Source organism: Bombina bombina, chromosome 5, assembly GCF_027579735.1.
Source record: "Bombina bombina isolate aBomBom1 chromosome 5, aBomBom1.pri, whole genome shotgun sequence".
In the NCBI taxonomy this organism is placed as follows: Eukaryota; Metazoa; Chordata; class Amphibia; order Anura; family Bombinatoridae; genus Bombina; species Bombina bombina.
In genome coordinates, this window is record NC_069503.1 from 1154848800 (window position 1) to 1154870621 (window position 21822).

At 40.6% G+C, this 21822-nt stretch overlaps 1 protein-coding gene across 1 annotated transcript in view; it reads left to right on the forward strand.

Moving 5' to 3' along the window:
- Positions 1-21822, forward strand: part of LOC128661760 (forkhead box protein H1-like) — a 54609-nt gene that overhangs the window by 24422 nt on the left and 8365 nt on the right. The window contains exon 2 of the mRNA XM_053715980.1: positions 14850-14954. Within this exon, the coding sequence (XP_053571955.1) occupies positions 14850-14954 (105 nt within the window). The remainder of the gene's footprint in view (positions 1-14849; positions 14955-21822) is intronic.

Sequence of the window (21822 nt, forward strand, 5' to 3'; positions counted from 1 at the left end):
ATATGACAATTAGTGTATACTGTATATTTATATCAGTATCTGTACATATTCTGTATAGTAGTGTCTATTACATGCAGTTATGACAATTAGTGTATACTGTATATTTATATCAGTATCTGTACATATTCTGTATAGTAGTGTCTATTACATGCAGTTATATGACAATTAGTATATATAATTAGTCATAACTGCATGTAACAGACACTACTATACAGAATATGTACAGATACTGATATAAATATACAGTATACACTAATTGTCATATAACTGCATGTAATAGACACTACTATACAGAATATGTACAGATACTGATATAAATATACAGTATACACTAATTACATATAACTGCATGTAATAGACACTACTATACAGAATATGTACAGATACTGATATAAATATACAGTATACACTAATTGCCATATAACTGCATGTAATAGACACTACTATACAGAATATGTACAGATACTGATATAAATATACAGTATACACTAATTGTCATATAACTGCATGTAACAGACACTACTATACAGATTATGTACAGACACTGATATAATTATTCACTATAAACTAATTGTCATATAACTGCATGTAATAGACACTACTATACAGAATATGTACAGATACTGATATAAATATACAGTATACACTAATTGTCATATAACTGCATGTAATAGACACTACTATACAGAATATGTACTGATACTGATATAAATATACAGTATACACTAATTGTCATATCACTGCATGTAATAGACTACTATACAGAATATGTACAGATACTGATATAAATATACAGTATACACTAATTGTCATATAACTGCATGTATTAGACACTACTATACAGAATATGTACAGATACTTATATAAATATACAGTATACACTAATTGTCATATAACTGCATGTAACAGACACTACTATACAGAATATGTACAGTTACTGATATAAATATACAGTATATACTAATTGTCATATAACTGCATGTAATAGACACTACTATACAGAATATGTACAGATACTGATATAAATAAATATACAGTATATACTAATTGTCATAACTGCATGTAATAGACACTACTATACAGAATATGTACAGATACTTATATAAATATACAGTATATACTAATTGTCATATAACTGCATGTAATAGACACTACTATACAGAATATGTACAGATACTTATATAAATATACAGTATACACTAATTGTTGTCATATAACTGCATGTAATAGACACTACTATACATAATATGTACAGATACTGATATAAATATACAGTATACACTAATTGTCATATAACTGCATGTAATAGACACTACTATACAGAATATGTACAGATACTGATATAAATATACAGTATACACTAATTACACATAACTGCATGTAATATACACTACTATACAGAATATGTACAGATACTGATATAAATATACAGTATACACTAATTGTCATATAACTGCATGTAATAGACACTACTATACAGAATATGTACAGATACTGATATAAATATACAGTATACACTAATTACATATAACTGCATGTAATAGACACTACTATACAGAATATGTACAGCTACTTATATAAATATACAGTATATACTAATTGTCATATAACTGCATGTAATAGACACTACTATACAGAATATGTACAGACACTGATATAAATATACAGTATACACTAATTGTCACATAACTGCATGTAATAGACACTACTATACAGAATATGTACAGATACTGATATAAATATACAGTATACACTAATTACATATAACTGCATGTAATAGACACTACTATACAGAATATGTACAGATACTGATATAAATATACAGTATACACTAATTGTCATATAACTGCATGTAATAGACACTACTATACAGAATATGTACAGACACTGATATAAATATACAGTATACACTAATTGTCACATAACTGCATGTAATAGACACTACTATACAGAATATGTACAGATACTGATATAAATATACAGTATACACTAATTATATATAACTGCATGTAATAGACACTACTATACAGAATATGTACAGCTACTGATATAAATATACAGTATACACTAATTGTCATATAACTGCATGTAATAGACACTACTATACAGAATATGTACAGATACTGATATATGACAATTAGTGTATACTGTATATTTATATCAGTATCTGTACATATTCTGTATAGTAGTGTCTATTACATGCATTTAGATGACAATTAGTGTATACTGTATATTTATAACTGCATGTAATAGACACTACTATACAGAATATGTACAGCTACTGATATAAATATACAGTATACACTAATTATATATAACTGCATGTAATAGACACTACTATACAGAATATGTACAGATACTGATATAAATAAATATACAGTATATACTAATTGTCATAACTGCATGTAATAGACACTACTATACAGAATATGTACAGATACTTATATAAATATACAGTATATACTAATTGTCATATAACTGCATGTAATAGACACTACTATACAGAATATGTACAGCTACTGATATAAATATACATTATATACTAATTGTCATATAACTGCATGTAATAGACACTACTATACAGAATATGTACAGATACTGATATAAATATACAGTATACACTAATTGTTGTCATATAACTGCATGTAATAGACACTACTATACATAATATGTACAGATACTGATATAAATATACAGTATACACTAATTGTCATATAACTGCATGTAACAGACACTACTATACATAATATGTACAGATACGGATATAAATATACAGTATACACTAATTATATATAACTGCATGCAATAGACACTACTATACAGAATATGTACAGCTACTGATATAAATATACAGTATACAATAATTATATATAACTGCATGTAATAGACACTACTATACAGAATATGTACAGATACTGTATATTTATATCAGTATCTGTACATATTCTGTATAGTAGTGTCTATTACATGCAGTTATATGACAATTAGTGTATACTGTATATTTATATCAGTATCTGTACATATTATGTATAGTAGTGTCTATTACATGCAGTTATATGACAATTAGTATATACTGTATATTTATCAGTATCTGTACATATTCTGTATAGCAGTGTCTATTACATGCAGTTATAAATATACAGTATACACTAATTGTCATATAACTGCATGTAATAGATACTACTATACAGAATATGTACAGACACTGATATAAATATACAGTATACACTAATTGTCATCTAAATGCATGTATTAGACACTACTATACAGAATATGTACAGATACTGATATAAATATACAGTATACACTAATTGTCATATAACTGCATGTATTAGACACTACTATACAGAATATGTACAGATACTTATATAAATATACAGTATACACTAATTGTCATATAACTGCATGTAACAGACACTACTATACATAATATGTACAGATACTTATATAAATATACAGTATACACTAATTGTCATATAACTGCATGTAATAGACACTACTATACAGAATATGTACAGATACTTATATAAATATACTGTATACACTGTCATATAACTGCATGTAACAGACACTACTATACAGAATATGTACAGATACTGATATAAATATACAGTATACACTAATTGTCATATAACTGCATGTAATAGACACTACTTTACAGAATATGTACAGATACTGATATAAATATACAGTATACACTAATTACATATAACTACTTGTAATAGACACTACTATACAGAATATGTACACATACTGATATAAATATACAGTATACACTATCTGTACATATTCTGTATAGTAGTGTCTATTACATGCAGTTATATGACAATTAGTGTATACTGTATATTTATATCAGTATCTGTACATATTCTGTATAGTAGTGTCTATTACATGCAGCTATATGACACTTAGTGTATACTGTATATTTATATCAGTATCTGTACATATTCTGTATAGTAGTGTCTATTACATGCAGTTATATGACAATTAGTGTATACTGTATATTTATATCAGTATCTGTACATATTCTGTATAGTAGTGTCTGTTACATGCAGTTATATGACAATAAGTGTATACTGTATATTTATATCAGTATCTGTACATATTCTGTATAGTAGTGTCTATTACATGCAGTTATATGACAATTAGTGTATACTGTATAGTTATATCAGTATCTGTACATATTCTGTATAGTAGTGTCTATTACATGCAGTTATATGACAATTAGTGTATACTGTATATTTATATCAGTATCTGTACATATTCTGTATAGTAGTGTCTGTTACATGCAGTTATATGACAATAAGTGTATACTGCCTCTTTAACGTGAGAGCTGTATAGTGGAAGGGGGGGTGACCCCCCCTGTGTGCGCCCCTGGTCTCTGGCTGTGTAGTGTTGGGGGTGACCCCTCCTGTGTGCGCCCCTGGTCTCTGGCTGTGTAGTTGAAGGGGGGGGTGACCCCTCCTGTGTGCGCCCCTGGTCTCTGGCTGTGTAGTGGAAGGGGGGGGTGACCCCTCCTGTGTGCGCCCCTGGTCTCTGGCTGTGTAGTGGAAGGGGGGGTGACCCCTCCTGTGTGCGCCCCTGGTCTCTGGCTGTGTAGTGGAAGGGGGGGTGACCCCTCCTGTGTGCGCCCCTGGTCTCTGGCTGTGTAGTGGAAGGGGGGGTGACCCCTCCTGTGTGCGCCCCTGGTCTCTGGCTGTGTAGTGGAAGGGGGGGTGACCCCTCCTGTGTGCGCCCCTGGTCTCTGGCTGTGTAGTGGAAGGGGGGGGTGACCCCTCCTGTGTGCCCCCCTGGTCTCTGGCTGTGTAGTGGAAGGGGGGGGTGACCCCACCTGTGTGCGCCCCTGGTCTCTGGCTGTGTAGTGGAAGGGGGGGGGTGACCCCTCCTGTATGCGCCCCTGGTCTCTGGCTGTGTAGAGGAAGGGGGGGGTGACCCCTCCTGTGTGCGCCCCTGGTCTCTGGCTGTGTAGTGGAAGGGGGGGGGGTGACCCCTCCTGTGTGCGCCCCTGGTGTCTGGCTGTGTAGTGGAAGGGGGGGGATGACCCCTCCTGTGTGCGCCCCTGGTCTCTGGCTGTGTAGTGGAATGGGGGGTGGCCACCCCTCCTGTGTGCGCCCCTGGTCTCTGGCTGTGTAGTGGAATGGGGGGTGGCCACCCCTCCTGTGTGCGCCCTTGGTCTCTGGCTGTGTAGTGGAAGGGGGGATGGCCCCTCCTGTGTTCACCCTTGGTCTCTGGCTGTGTAGTGGAAGGGGGGTTGGCCCCTCCTGTGTGCACCCCGGGTCTCAGGCTGTGTAGTAGAAGGGGGTTGCCCCTCTGTGTGTCTGTGTAGTGGAAGGGGGGGTGACCCCCTCCTGTGTGCTCCCCTGGTCTGTGGCTGTGTAGTGGAAGAGGGTTGCCCCTCTGTGTGTCTCTGTGTATTGGAAGGGAATGACCCCTCCTGTGCGAGCCCCTGTTTTTATTAGGTTTTATTAAGGGGGGATTGAGTGGGTTTTAGAGTACGGTTGGGTGTGTGGGTGGTGGGTTTTAATGTTTGGGGGTATTGTACTTTTTTTTTTTTTACAGGTAAAAGAGCTGATGACTTTGGGGCAATGCCCCACAAAAGGCCCTTTTAAGGGATATTTGTAATTTAGTATAGGGTAGGGCTTTTTATTTTGGAGGGCTTTTATTTTATTAGGGGGATTAGTTTAAAAAAACTTGTAATTTAGTGGGGGGGTTTCGTACTTTAGATAATTGTATTTAATTGTAGTTAATTTAGGGAATTCATTTAATTATAGTGTAGTGTTAGGTGTAATTGTAACTTATGTTAGGTTTTATTTTACAGGTAAATTTGTCTTTATTTTAACTAGGTAGTTATTAAATAGTTAATAACTATTTAATAACTATTGTACCTAGTTAAAATAAATACAAAGTTGCCTGTAAAATAAAAATAAACCCTAAGATAGCTACAATGTAACTATTAGTTATATTGTAGCTATCTTAGGGTTTATTTTATAGGTAAGTATTTAGTTTTAAATAGGAATTTAGCTAATTGTAATTTTATTTAGATTTATTTAAATTATATTTAAGTTAGGGGGGTTAGGGTTAGACTTAGTTTTAGGGGTTAATAACTTTAATATAGCGGCGGCGACGTTGGGGGCGGCAGATTAGGGGTTAATAATTGTAGGTAGGTTGCGGCGACATTGGGGAAGGCAGATTAGGGGTTAATAATATAATGCAGGTGTCAGATGTTGGGGCAGCAGATTAGGGGTTAATAAGTGTAAGATAAGGGGTGTTTAGACTCAGGGTTCATGTTAGGGTGTTAGGTATAGACATAAAATGTATTTCCCCATAGGAATCAATGGGGCTGCGTTAGGAGCTTTACGCTGCTTTTTTGCAGGTGTTATGTTTTTTTTCAGCCGGCTCTCCCCCATTGATTCCTACGGGGAAATCGTGCACGACCACGTTTTACCAGCTCACCGCTAACACAATCAGCACTGGTATTCAGGTGAGATGTGGAGCTAAATTTTGCTCTGAGCTCACTTTCCTGCGGCTAACGCCGGGTTTGTAAAAACCTGTAATACCAGCGTTGTCTTAAGAGAGCTGTGAGAATAAAATGCTCGTTAGCACCGCACACCATTACCAACAAAACTTATAATCTTTCCGTTTGTTTCCAGATTTGATGATTTTTTTTATTTTTTTTCTGTCAACTGATAAACCCACTAAAAATCTTTTCCGCTGCTTAAATACTTTAATCATCATATTAATACATTTATAAGAATTGTATGCACAGTAACAAGAGTATGCAGAGATAAATATAGTAAAGTAGGAACACCTTCATAGGTGGAAGTCTGAAATAAAATTAAATGTGTTTAGGATGTCTGAATTGGCAGCTAAATTATTGAACACTAGTGAACTAGGTGTGGTGGTACTGGATTATTCATGGCGATATAGCGAACTATGTGTGGTGGTACGTGATTATTCATGGTGATATAGTGAGCTAGGTGTGGTGGTACTGGATTAGTCATGGTGATATAGTGAGCTAGGTGTGGTGGTACTGGATTCTTCATGGTGATATAGTGAGCTAGGTGTGGTGGTACTTGATCCTTCATGGTGATATTGGTTGCTAGGTGTGGTGGTCCCCAGTTCAGTCTAAACATAATCCAGTGTTATATATATATATATATATATATATATATATATATATATATATATATATACACCACATACTTACCTAGCTAAAATAAAGAGAAATTTACCTGTAAACTAAAAACTAACCTAAGTTACAATTACACCTAACACTACACTATACTTTAATAAATTATTCCTATTTAAAACTAAATACTTACCTGTAATTAATAATTACATTGTAGCTATTTTAGGGTTTATATTTATTTTACAGGTAACTTTGTATTTATTTTAGCTAGTTAGAATAGTTATTAAATAGTTATTAACTATTTAATAACTACCTAGCTAAAAGAAATACAAAATTACCTCTAAAATAAATCCTAACCTAAGTTACAATTAAACCTAACACTACACTATCATTAAATACATTAAATAAATTAACTACAAATAACTACAATTAAATACAATTATATAAACTAAAGTACACAAAAAAAAATGTTACAAAAAATAAAAAAAAATAGGTTACAAACATTTTAAAAATATTACACCAATTTTAAGCTACTTACACCTAATCTAAGCCCCCTAATAAAATAACAAACCCCCCAAAATAAAAAAAATGCCCTACCCTATTCTAAATTTTAAAAAGTTCAAAGCTCTTTTACCTTGCCAGCCCTTAAAAGGGCCTTTTGTGGGGGCATGCCCCAAAGAGTTCAGCTCTTTTGCCTGTAAAAAAAAAATACAACCCACCACCCACATACCCCTAATCTAACCCAAACCCCCCTTAAAAAAACCTAACACTACCCCCCTGAAGATCATCCTACCTTTAGTCGTCTTCACTCAGCCGAGCAGCGATGGAACTGAAGAGGAGAACCGGAGCGGCAGAAGTCATCATCCAAGGGGTGCTGAAGAAATCTTCCATCCGATGAAGTGATCTTCCAAGCAGCGCTGAAGAATTCTTCCATCCGGGCGATGTCATCTTCCAAGCGGCGCTGAAGAAGCCTTCTATCCGGGGAATGTCATCTTCCAAGCCGGGTCTTGAATCTTCATCCCGCCGACGCGGAACATCCTTCTTTACCGACGGACTACCGACGAATGAAGGCTCCTTTAAGGGACGTCATCCAAGATGGCGTCCCTTCAATTCCGATTGGCTGATAGGATTCTATCAGGATTCTATCAGCCAATCGGAATTAAGGTAGGAAAATTCTGATTGGCTGATTGAATCAGCCAATCAGATTAAAGTTCAATCCGATTGGCTGATCCAATCAGATTGAGCTCGCATTCTATTGGCTGATCGGAACAGCCAATAGAATGCAAGCTCAATCTGATTGGATTCTATCAGGATTCTATCAGCCAATCGGAATTAAGGTAGGAAAAATCTGATTGGCTGATTGAATCAGCCAATCAGATTAAAGTTCAATCCGATTGGCTGATCCAATCAGCCAATCAGATTGAGCTTGCATTCTATTGGCTGTTCCGATCAGCCAATAGAATGCGAGCTCAATCTGATTGGATCAGCCAATCGGATTGAACTTTAATCTGATTGGCTGATTCAATCAGCCAATCAGAATTTTCCTACCTTAATTCCGATTGGCTGATAGAATCCTGATAGAATCCTATCAGCCAATCGGAATTGAAGGGACGCCATCTTGGATGACGTCCCTTTAAAGGAGCCTTCATTCGTCGGTAGTCCGTCGGTAAAGAAGGATGTTCCGCGTCGGCGGGATGAAGATTCAAGACCCGGCTTGGAAGATGACATCGCCCGGATCGAAGACTTCTTCTTATTTAATTGTATTTAATTGTAGTTATTTGTAGGTAATTTTATTTAATTAATTTAATGATAGTGTAGTGTTAGGTTTAATTGTAACTTGGGTTAGGATTTATTTTACAGGTAATTTTGTATTTCTTTTAGCTAGGTAGTTATTAAATAGTTAAAAACTAATAACTATTCTAACAGGCTAGCAATAAAGCTGGGAAAAAGCCGAAGAGCAGCAAGATCGGATGAGTGATAACTATCACAGTCCGCTGCTCATCGCCCCGCAGCTTTTTGACAGCTTTATTTGATAACTTAGGTGAATTTTTTCAGGTCCGCGGTGGCGATGTGAGGCGGGCGTATTGGGCCGGCGAAGGCAGGAAAGTTGACACGTTGATAACTACCCCCCATTATGTCTGCCGATGGTCGGTACATTTCTAATGCGGAACCCCCTAGGAATATAGCGTTTCCTATGATATTCAGAGAGAGACCCTCCATGCAGTTTAAAGTCAATAACTCTCTTTTTGAGTTTTAGCAAGTGTGTAAATAGATGTGCGGGTTGTTCTCTCTTTTCTTTAATATCCAGGATTTCAAACCTAATTCTCGAGGCGGCCTCCTCTGTGAACTGAAAAACACTTGCACCTTGTACCTCTGTCTTCATTTGTTCTTACATCTTGCTCACTGATGCTTAGTGACATTTTGTTGTGAATAATAAAAGCAGTTAAATGAAAGGGTAGTCTGAATATCCACTCAAATGGGTGCTTAGTCCAACATAGCATACACAAAATGTCACTAAGCATCAGTGAGCAAGATGTAAGCACAAATGAAGACACAGAGGTACAAGGTGCAAGTGTTTTTCAGTTCACAGAGGAGGAGGCCTCGAGAATTAGGTTTGAAACCCTGGATATTAAAGAAAAGAGAGAACAACCCGCACATCTATTTACACACTTGCTAAAACTCAAAAAGAGAGTTATTGACTTTAAACTGCATGGAGGTTATCTCTCTGAATATCATAGGAAACGCTATATTCCTAGGGGGTTCCGCATTAGAAATGTACCGACCATCGGCAGACATAATGTATCATTCTGCAACAAGTGCTGCGGAATTTTGAACAAATGTTCCCTTGACCTAATGCTTCTTGTGATAGATGAAACAGCACAGGTGCTTAAACAATGCGAAGTAGAGATACAGCAATTTGAATGTACCCAATTACAAATCCTGACAAAGAATAAAGAAGAAGACTGGCTGATAAATCTGAAAAAAACAGATTGATGCCTATGAGAGGCACTGATTAGCTTTAAAGAAAGCAAGTGGGAAGCAGTAATTTTGGACTATCGGGAAAAGAGTCTACAAATGGACATTGGGCCCTGAAGACAGGAGAGCGTTAAGACCACGCAGACAGAGGGTATACAAACCCTGAAACTTGAACACTGTGGATAGCTCGGACCAAAGTTCTGGGAATGAAGCCATGCAGGCAGCTACGATCCCCCAACAGCATAGTCAAGGGATGACCACTCATTCAAAAAAACGACGCAGGCGATGCACACGAAGGGGGAGGCACGGCAGACAGAGGACGGAGGAGACTGTTCTAATGGGGACAAGTAATATCATGAATTTCAGCAAACACCAGCTGACTGAGACAGAACATAAACTTCTCCAAAGAGGACTAACCTTTGTACCCACCACTGCGACTGACAAGTTTGACCTGCACATTGATATCTTTCAGTTTTAAAGTTTGGTTAAATTTAAAGAGTTCTTCAGAGATACAAGCATTGAACAGGACAGCTTTAGGGACAGAAGTACATTTGACCCCAAAAGCACCAATGCAAGTATTAATACTTTCTCTAGGATGGTAACTGACCAGCTATATGATTCATGTGACAAACATAAAATGGAGGTTAAGAAAAACCTCTCCGCTGCAGAATGGCAGGCTCTTAATGCACTTAAAAGAAATCCAGACCTAGTTATTAGGGAAGCCAACTAGGGTGGAGCCCTAGTCCTGACTATGTAGACTATCGGAAGGAAATCCTTGGACAATTGGCAGACACCAACACATATCGGAAATTGAAAGCAGATCCGACAAAGTTGTTCAAGGAACGCATTGATGGATATTTAACCCTTATCACTGATATGGGATACATCAGCGCTGCAAACAAAGATTTCCTTGTGGTTAAACACCCAGTGATGCCTATTATCTATACATTGCCTAAAGTGCACAAGGATCCGGGACGTCCAATTATTTCTGCAAGAGGATCATTACTACAGACACTAGCTACCTTTTTGTTGTTCGCTTTTTACAGCCTATTGTTCGAAATGTAACATCATTTCTACTTGATCCCATAGAACTAATCAAATTACTCAGAGGAACAGAACATGACGGATGAGTATATATATATTGGACGTAACAAGCTTATATACAGTGATCCCACATAGTGGTGGCTTAGCAGCCGTACAATCACACTTGAAGAGATCCATATATAGGCCCACCACCAGAGCTACTATTACAACTCCTGGAATACTGTCTGACTCTCCTATTTCAAATTTGAGCAAAAGTACTATCTACAGATGGCAGGAACAGTGATGGGGTCCAATGTGGCAAATCTCTACATATCTGATTTTGAAGATCACATAACAGATTGCTTCAGAGATAACAGAATACAGCTATGCAGGAGATATATAGACGATCTGTTCCTGATCTGGTCAGGTACCCAGGAGGAACTCAATATATGGGTTGATACCCTGATACTACTGACAATTTGAAGTTCAAGTTGACGTCCTCAAAGACGGGCATTGATTTTCTGGACCTAAGAATTTTCAAAAACCAACAGCATCTGGAAAAGACTCTCTACAGCAAGGAGACAGAGAGGAACTCCCTGCTTAGGGCTGATAGCTGCAACCCTCCGGCCTTGAAACGAGCCCTTCCAAAATCAGAACTGAAAAGGGTTTTTAGAAATAACTCTGAACACACTGAAGGATGAACAACTCATTGACATGAATAAGACATTTTGGAATAGGGGTTACTATGAAAAGAATCTGCAAGCTACGATGAACGAAGTGGGAAAGCTCACCCAAGATGAAGCCTTAAAGAAAAAGACGACTAGCACCGAGGCTGAGAAGAGACTCGCCTTTGTGACAACATTCACTCCTGACAAGTGGGAAGCACCAGCAATCCTGATAAAAAATTGGGAAACGGTCAAAAGTGATAGCAGTCTTCCACTGCATATCTATGAGGTCCCGAGAATTGGATACAAGAGGGGCAGATCACTACGTGATATCCTGATGAGACCAGACTTTAAAGCTAGCTGCAATCCAGGCACCTGGTTGGGAACACCCAAAAGGGGATGCTACAGGTGTAGTGGATGTACCACCTGTAATGGCCTAACGCAAGACAAATTCTTTACGCACCCCTGGATTAACAAAAGATTCAAAATAAGGTTTTGTCCAACCTGCACCACAAGGTATGTGGTGTACTTGTTACATTGTAGTTGTGGAAGATACTATGTTGGTAAAACGAATGATGACCTGAGGACTCGCATGGCCAATCACAGATGTGCAATTAAAAATGCTGTGGCCACGGGCAAGGTGGACCAACCGGTCGCTAAACATTTCTTGCTAGCTAAACACTCAGTATCTGAACATAAGTAAATGATCATTGACCATGTCCCGCCTTTAACTAGAGGTGGGGAATAGAGCAAGACTTCTGTTACAGAAAGAGAGCAGGTGGACTTTTACCCTTCAAACTCTAGTGCCTAGAGGACCTAATACTAATATGGACATGCATTGTTTCCTTTGAAGTACTTCGCTATTGATGTATTCTGTACCATAAAGTATGTCTTTGTAAATGTAAAGCTGAGCCACAATGTGGATGCTAAGGGAATTCCACATACTCTGTATTTTATTTCTCTGAAACTCTATAGCAATGATGGGAGCAGGTGAATACGCCGGTTTGTAGACCGATCCCTAGAATATGTACATTGGATTATTGTTGGATAATATCCACTTTGCTGAAGATTAGATTTGTTATATGTCTTGATGAGAGAGATATGTTTCCACTTTTTTACCTTAGTTACAAGACACATAATAACCCATTGGGATCAATATGATACCCTTCAGATATATATGATAATTGACTTTAGAGCACTTAATTAGTAATTATGATGACTCATTACAGTTATTCACATCTTGAACACGGGTTGATTCTATAGCTAAATGACTATAGCTTTATTGGTGGTCATTTTGATTCAGAGGTGGACTACTGACAGTGCATATCAATTACCAAAATTATATCATTAACAGCTGATTATATATTTACGTGTAGCAGACACCTCAGACATGCTAGAAATGATATCTTGTAGATATGCATTATGGTATAGTTGAGGCCTGGACACCTAACTATGTTGGGTCACGTTCTAGCACAATGCGCTGGTTTACAATTACTACGAACGTAGCGATGATTAAAACATGGGTTTTATGTGGTTGCATAATTATTCCTGTGACATGTATAGAACAGTATTATGTGACACTTCCGTATACAACAGGTTGTTATCAAGTAACTGTATATATTTCAGATTACGCTAGTACCCGTTTAACTGATTTAGGCTATTGCTTATTATGATTCTGTTAGGCTTAATTTAAATTTGACGACTAATTGCTTAATAATTGGGTATTAAGTATTACACGTAGATATGTTGCTATGTATTTAACTTTGTGCATTTACACTTTGCTTTTTCGTTTTGACTCATATGTGTTGTCCTAATTGGCTGTTTGCGCATGCGCAGTAGCTCTAATGGGATGCCGGTCCTGCACACATGCGTTGAATTAGCTGCACGGTGTGGGGTATATATAGGAGGGTAAGTTTGATTGTAATTATGTTTTTTATGGTCTGAGGAAGGGGCTAAAGACCCCGAGACGTCACAATAAAGAAACTGTGGATCTTAATACTGCATAGTGCCTGATTTCTTTTGGATTTACATGCTATTGTTCAAGAGCACCCTGGAAACGGCATGATTGTTTGGAGAGTGCTGGTCTGTATTTGATTTAATATATATATATATATATCTTCTCTTCATTCTTTCTATTGATTCGTGGTTGTTGTTTTTTTTTTTTTTGTAGCCACTGGAAGTATAATTCATGAGAAACTATCATGATTTGTATGCTTATTGTTGTGGCTTTATTATAAAAAAAAATTAATAAAAAATCATTTAAACATAAAATGAGCAGTTTACAGAGAAATCGCATTCTGTACCAATAGTTTCACTATCAGGACTGACCAGAAGACCAACTCCTAGATTTATTTTACTTCTGGTTCCTGTCTTATTCTACTGCCCCATACCAAATGCCACTGACCTTTTATCTAATACATGATTTATGTAGGGCCAGAGGGGAACACCGCGGCATTTGACAGAGGTAGAACACGTGGAGATCATTTTCTGGATAATGGCACCATCAGCCTGTTATCATGTGGAACATTAAAGGGACAGTAAAATGATAATTATACATTCATTATGTAGACAGAACATACAATTTTAAACAACTTTACAATTTACTTATATTATTTAATATGCTTCCTTCTCTTGTTTATCCTTCGCTTAAAAGGTTTATCTTGGGAAAACTTAGGAGCAAGAAAAATCCTAGTTTCTAGCTGCTGATTGGTGGCTGTGTATGTATGTATTCGATTTGTCATTGGTTGTTTCAAATTTGTTTTTCCTAAATCATGAAAGAAAACTTTTGGGTTTCATGTCTCTTTAAGACAATTGGTTGGGTTTAGCCTGTAGTGCGCAGAGAGATGAGGGTCATCACAATGTATTGAGCCGGTTCTGCATCTGCTCGATTGTGTCTCAGCATCTGCCCATAGCATTCTGGGTAGGAACCTCTGCACCACACAGATAACCACCTGCAGCTTCTCTTACAATATGTAACGCGTTTCACTTTAGGTTTGGCTGAGGCTTTCTGTGGTACATGAGCAGCACTTTACTAACGTGCTCTTGTTTATCCTCAGATCCTAAGGGACATAAGCATATTGTTCCCCTTCTTTAACGGAGATTACATAGGATGGAAAGACTCTGTGCGGCACAACCTGTCCTCCAACGACTGCTTCAAGAAGGTGAGATTTGTGAATGGGGTGAAGCATGATCTGTAGCAATGATTTAGTCTCTTTGTAACTCGGTCAGCACGGTGCTCCTTAGTGACCTAAACACCTTGTGACCCGGTCAGTACGGTGCTCCTTAGTGACATAAGCACTTTGTAACTGAAATGTTTTATTGTACACAGTAACGTTGCACTTCTATTTCTCAGGATTATAAAATCCATTATTTTCTGATTTTAAATTACAAGAAAAGGGGAGAAGATAAATAATGAACGCTGCAAACCTCACAAGCCTAACCCTGCTACAGATCTGTCCATAACTGACTTCAGCAGAGGTGATAAGATAAAGAAGTGCACACTACAGACATCACAAGCCTAACCCTGCTACACATCTTTCCCTAACTGGCTTCAGCAGAGGTGATGAGATAAGTAACTGCACACTGCAGACATCACCAGCCTAACCCTGCTACATATCTGTCCCTAACTGGCCCCAGCAGAGGTGATGAGATAAGGAAGTGCACACTGCAGACATCACCAGCCTAACCCTGCTACATTTAAAGACGAGGATGGTGAGGGAAAGTGTACTGGGTTTATAAGTCAGAATTGTAGGGCTTTATCAATTATTGCTTGTATTAGCTAGCCCTTAAATTCAAGCGTTAGGGCAGTTGTATACAAATTTATGTACAAGAAATGCAAGAGAATTTGCAAAACAAAGAAAAAGACTACCTGTCTCTAAAAACATTTCATTAAAATATGAATTGTGTAAGAAAAGTGTATGTATTAAAATTTATTTCTCAAAAAAAGGACCACTTATACTAAAGAACTTTATTGGAGATAACAAAAATAGTCCGGCTGGACTAGTGTGTGTGTATATATATATATATATATATATATATATATATATATATATATATATATATATATATATATATATATATATATATATATATATATATATATATATATATATATATATATATATATATACACACTAGTCTATATATATATATATATATATATATATATATATACACACTAGTCTATATATATATATATATATATATACATATATACACACTAGTCTATATATATATATATATATATATATATATACATATATACACACTAGTCTATATATATATATATATATATATATATACACACTAGTCTATATATATATATATATATATATATACACACTAGTCTATATATATATATATATATATATATATATATATATATATATATATATATATATCACAGAGAAAACCCAGCACTCACTTACAAGCTCTCAGCTAAGATTTAAAAGCAAAAATGGAAAGGTTAGTCACCGCATCTGGCCAAATGGGACAAGTTCAGGTACCACGTTGTTACAGAAGCATTAGTTATTTTGTTGTGAAGAGCTTATTTCCCAGCAGCAATGCCTGAACCAGCAAGCCAGCGCCTAAGAAGGGCTCCAAGAAAACCGTAACAAGTATCATTTCATAAAGAGTTAACTCTTTTTTTTCAGCTTTTAGAAACTATTGTCTAATCACCTCTGGAGCCAGACTGCTAATTGATAAGATGAACTTGTAAACTTGTTATCTTAAGTACTGTAATCCTATTGTGGCCTGTCAAAGGACAGTGCTCTCTATCTAAATGTGTGATGGGGGATTTTGTGCTTCCCCCCCTCTCCCCCTGGGAGTGCCCTGTGTGCATGTAACCTTAATAAAAAGCAGGCTGGGCATCCCAGTCCTGAGTTCTTGTTTGACCCTCAATCGCAGCGTTGACTCGTTTTTGTGGGCAGAAGGGTATCCTAGCGGTACTGCAGCTAAGGGAGATTATTCTATATTTGCGAGACTCATATAGAATACTATGGAAAGCAGCTTCTCCCCTCTTTAGCAATAGGGATCCAGGCTACTAAGCGGTCCATCTCTCAGCGAGACTAAGGGTAACCGTAACATTTGGCGGCAGCGGCGGGATTTTCCTGGATTTCCTAGGAGAGGTACAGAACGGATGGAGAGCGCTTACGAAAAATTGAAGCGTACAACCCAAAAGGATTTACTTGAAAGCAGAGGGGGGTACGCCAGCAACCGGCCGAGGAGAGAGCTGATCGCAGAATTGACCGAACTGGATCAGAGCTTCACAATGGCGGAAACACCGACCACGATTAGTGACGAAAAAACCAGGATTGTTCGGGAAAGGCTCTCATTATACGGGCCGAACCCCTCCATGGAATTGGTACAGCAGTTGATGGCAGAGGCGGACGAGGATATACGAGAGACTCGAGCCCACGAACTCAACCTAGCGAATGCACACCGCAATGCTGAAGCCCCGCAGGTAATCATCCCTGTCGAAAATGCTGGGAGGCCCAAGATACCCTATGCGGCATTTCGACCCTTCCTAGAGAGCGAGACAGGGATTGATGAATATTTGGCGGACTTCGAAAGGCAATGTGCCCTGCACCAGATTCCCAACAGAGAGTGGCCCACGATATTGTCTGGGAAACTATCCGGGCGAGCCCTGGAAGCCTTTCGTACTCTGGGTGCTGAGGAAGTGACACAGTATGAGCTAGTTAAGGAGACACTGTTGCGACGGTACGCTGTAACTCCGGACACGTATCGCCGACAGTTTCGGGGCACGGAAAAGAAGCCTAACGATACCCATATGGAATGGGCGCACCGAATGCGGAGAGCGGCAAATCACTGGCTGAGCGGAAGTAAAGCGGTGACTGGGGAGGAAATTTTACAATTGTTTCTCTTAGAACATTTTTATAATGGCATGGAACAGCAAGGGAAGGAATGGCTGCGAGACAGGCGGCCTTCTACCTTAGAAGAAGCAGCCAAATTGGCCGATGAACATTATGACTCCCGTCTTCACGAACCCATGAACTACCGAGCTCCAGCACGGGTCGAACCCAGAGAGGTTTACCGTGCACCCCCTCGTACTGAATTCCGAGCCCCGGTGCCCACAAGGCCCGTCCGACACTCAGGACCACCCAATAACAGCTCTGAGCGTCCCAGACCGACTTGCCACCGATGCAAGCAACCAGGGCATTTCATGGCTAGCTGCCCCCTTAATACGCACCAGACACCCAGGAATTACAATTACCCCTCTGGGTCCTATCGTCCGGCCCGGGCCCTCTGTGTTAACCAAGAGGCCCCTATGGAGGGATATGTGGGGCCGCTTCACGAGGCAGACCCTGTATATGCTGCCTCAGATAACCGCCAGCACCATCGGCAGAGGGTATGGCTCGAGGGGCGATCTACCGAGGGATTGCGAGACACAGGGGCTACTATCACGCTGGTACAGAGTCATTTGGTGCCAGAGCACAAGCGATCCGGACAGACTGTGGCCGTTAGAGTGGCGGGGGGGGATGTGTACAAAATTCCAACAGCTAAAGTGCATCTTGATTGGGGAGCGGGAAAGGGGGCTGTGAACGTGGGCCTAATGGATAATTTACCTGCCGAAGTACTACTGGGCAACGATTTGGGCCCCATGACTTCTGCCTATGCTCCAGTATGCAACAACGAGGCGGACCCAGTGACTACACGGGCCCAAGCCCGGACGGAGCGAGAGCTCTCACCAGTGCGGGAGACACAGGTAAGACCTACCCCGACCTTGCCTGACAGGTTAGGCCCCATACCCTGGGACACCCCAGATGCTTTCGAGGCAGAGTCTAAGACTGACCCGACCTTACAAAAGTACCGGGAACGAGCAGAGACCGGAGGGGGCGGGGCAGATAACGAAACATTCTTATGGGAAAAAGGGAAACTATACCGCTGGACAGAGAAAAGGGGACAGCGTAGGCGACAGCTGGTAGTGCCCCACAAATACCGTCAAGAAATCCTCAAAATAGGCCACGACATCCCCTTAGCAGGCCACCTAGCCGTTACCCGTACCCTACACCGCATTACTCACACGTTCTTTTGGCCAGGGGTGCACGCTGACGTTAGAACTTACTGTAACACCTGCGATGTGTGTCAACGAGTAGGAAGGCGAGGCGATCACCCTAAAGCCCAGCTAGTAAATATGCCCATTGTAGAGGAACCCTTCAGCCGGGTTGCTATTGACCTAGTGGGACCACTGGCTACCCCTAGTCCCTCCGGTAAGCGATACATTCTTACCGTAGTGGACTACGCTACCAGGTACCCAGAGGCTGTCGCCCTATCCAACATACAAGCGGATACGGTAGCGAATGCACTAGTACAGGTGTTCTCCCGGGTAGGATTTCCAAAAGAAATCCTATCCGACCGAGGCACCCAATTTACGGCTGAATTGACCCAACAACTCTGGCAGGTTTGCAAAATTAAGTCCCTCCTGAGCTCCCCATACCACCCCCAGACGAACGGGCTGTGTGAGAGGTTCAATGGGACCCTCAAGCAAATGCTCAAGACGTTCACTCAGGAATACCGAGACTGGGAACGCTTCCTGCCGCACCTCCTATTTGCTTATCGGGAGGTGCCCCAGGAAACGACAGGGTTCTCTCCCTTCGAGTTGCTCTACGGAAGAAAGGTACGGGGACCCCTAAACCTGATCCGGGAGCACTGGGAGGGAGAGATGGAGGCTGACGGTGTCCCCATTGTGCCATACATGCTGGAACTCAGGGACCGAATGGAGCAATTAGCCAAATCCGTGCGGGCTAATCTCCAGTTGGCCCAGAGAAGACAGAAAGTATGGTACGATCGGGGGGCCCGAAAGAGAATCTTCACCATAGGACAAAAGGTGTTAGTACTTAAGCCGGTGAAGACAGACAAATTGCAGGCGTCCTGGCAGGGTCCCTACCAGATCGTAGAGAAAAGGGGAGACACCACTTATGTGATAGCTAGCTGCCACGACAACAATCTTAGAAAGACATTCCATGTAAACATGCTCAAGGAATATTTTGAGCGGCCAGAGAACGTGACGGCCGTATGTTGTTCCCCTCAGGAAGACCCCGACAGTTTACCCATTCCAGACCTATTAGAAAAGAGCCTCCCCACAGGTATAGTGGCGCAGGTTCAGATAGGGGACCGACTTAGCCCCACTGAAAGGGAGCAGCTCAACCAACTCCTCCAGTCTAAACACCTCACCTTCTCCCCGAAGCCAGGGTACACTACTTTAACCACCCACCAGGTAGATACTCCGGGACAAGCTCCCTTGCGCCAGGCTCCGTACCGAATCCCCGAAGCAGTTAGGACAGGAATGAAGAAGGAGATCGATGAGATGCTCCAGCTCAGGGTAATTGAGCCCTCCGATAGTCCCTGGGCCTCCCCAGTTGTCTTGGTGCCCAAGAAAGATGGGACCACCCGGTTCTGCGTAGACTATCGGAGGCTCAATGAAAATACCGTGACGGACGCTTACCCTATGCCCAGGGTAGACGAGCTACTCGATCGTATAGCCAGGGGAAATTACCTGACCACTATTGACCTCTGCAAAGGTTACTGGCAGATTCCCCTGGCCCCGGAGGCTATCCCCAAGTCGGCATTCGTCACCCCATTCGGCTTATATCAGTTTAGGGTAATGCCGTTTGGGATGAAGAATGCCCCAGCTACATTCCAGCGCTTGGTGGATAGGCTCCTGGATGGCTTCCAGAGTTTTGCTTGCGCCTACCTGGACGACATAGCGATCCACAGTGAGTCCTGGGAGGACCACTTAGCTCATGTGGGAATGGTTCTGGATCAGATCCGGGCTGCTGGCCTGACTCTGAAGCCAGAAAAATGCCACTTTGGGATGGCCGAGGTACAGTACCTGGGTCACCGGGTGGGGTGTGGAAAGCAGCGACCAGAGCCGGCCAAAATAGAAGCTGTCGCCAATTGGCCCACCCCCATCACTAAGACTCAGGTCCTAGCCTTCCTGGGCACGGCAGGGTACTATAGACGGTTCGTACCAGACTACAGCACACTTGCCAAACCCCTGACTGACTTGACCAAGAAGAACTTACCTCGACAGGTCCTGTGGTCTCCCCACTGTGAAACGGCTTTCCAGGCTCTCAAAAATGCTCTAATTAACGCTCCTGTCTTGGCGGCCCCAGCCCTTAACAAACGTTTTATCGTCCATACAGATGCTTCCATGTTCGGGCTGGGAGCCGTCCTCAGCCAAGTAGGCGAAGATGGAGGGGAGCATCCAGTTGCCTACATCAGCCGGAAGCTCCTGCCCCGCGAAGTCAGCTATGCAGCGGTCGAAAAGGAGTGTTTGGCTTTGGTGTGGGCATTAAAGAAATTGACTCCCTATTTATATGGTCAGGAGTTCACTCTGGTCACCGACCATAACCCGTTGGTGTGGCTGAACCGGGTCTCTGGAGATAACGGCAGGCTATTACGTTGGAGCTTATCGTTGCAACCCTTCAATTTCACCATTACTTACAGACCTGGGAAACAGAATGGCAACGCCGACGGGTTGTCCAGACAAACCGACCTCAGCCCCGCATAATCAGCGGTCTGGACAGCCTTAGTCTGCCCCGAAAAGGGGTCAGACCGTGTCTGCCAGAGTGTTCCACAGAAAGGGAACACTGTTACAGAAGCATTAGTTATTTTGTTGTGAAGAGCTTATTTCCCAGCAGCAATGCCTGAACCAGCAAGCCAGCGCCTAAGAAGGGCTCCAAGAAAACCGTAACAAGTATCATTTCATAAAGAGTTAACTCTTTTTTTTCAGCTTTTAGAAACTATTGTCTAATCACCTCTGGAGCCAGACTGCTAATTGATAAGATGAACTTGTAAACTTGTTATCTTAAGTACTGTAATCCTATTGTGGCCTGTCAAAGGACAGTGCTCTCTATCTAAATGTGTGATGGGGGATTTTGTGCTTCCCCCCCTCTCCCCCTGGGAGTGCCCTGTGTGCATGTAACCTTAATAAAAAGCAGGCTGGGCATCCCAGTCCTGAGTTCTTGTTTGACCCTCAATCGCAGCGTTGACTCGTTTTTGTGGGCA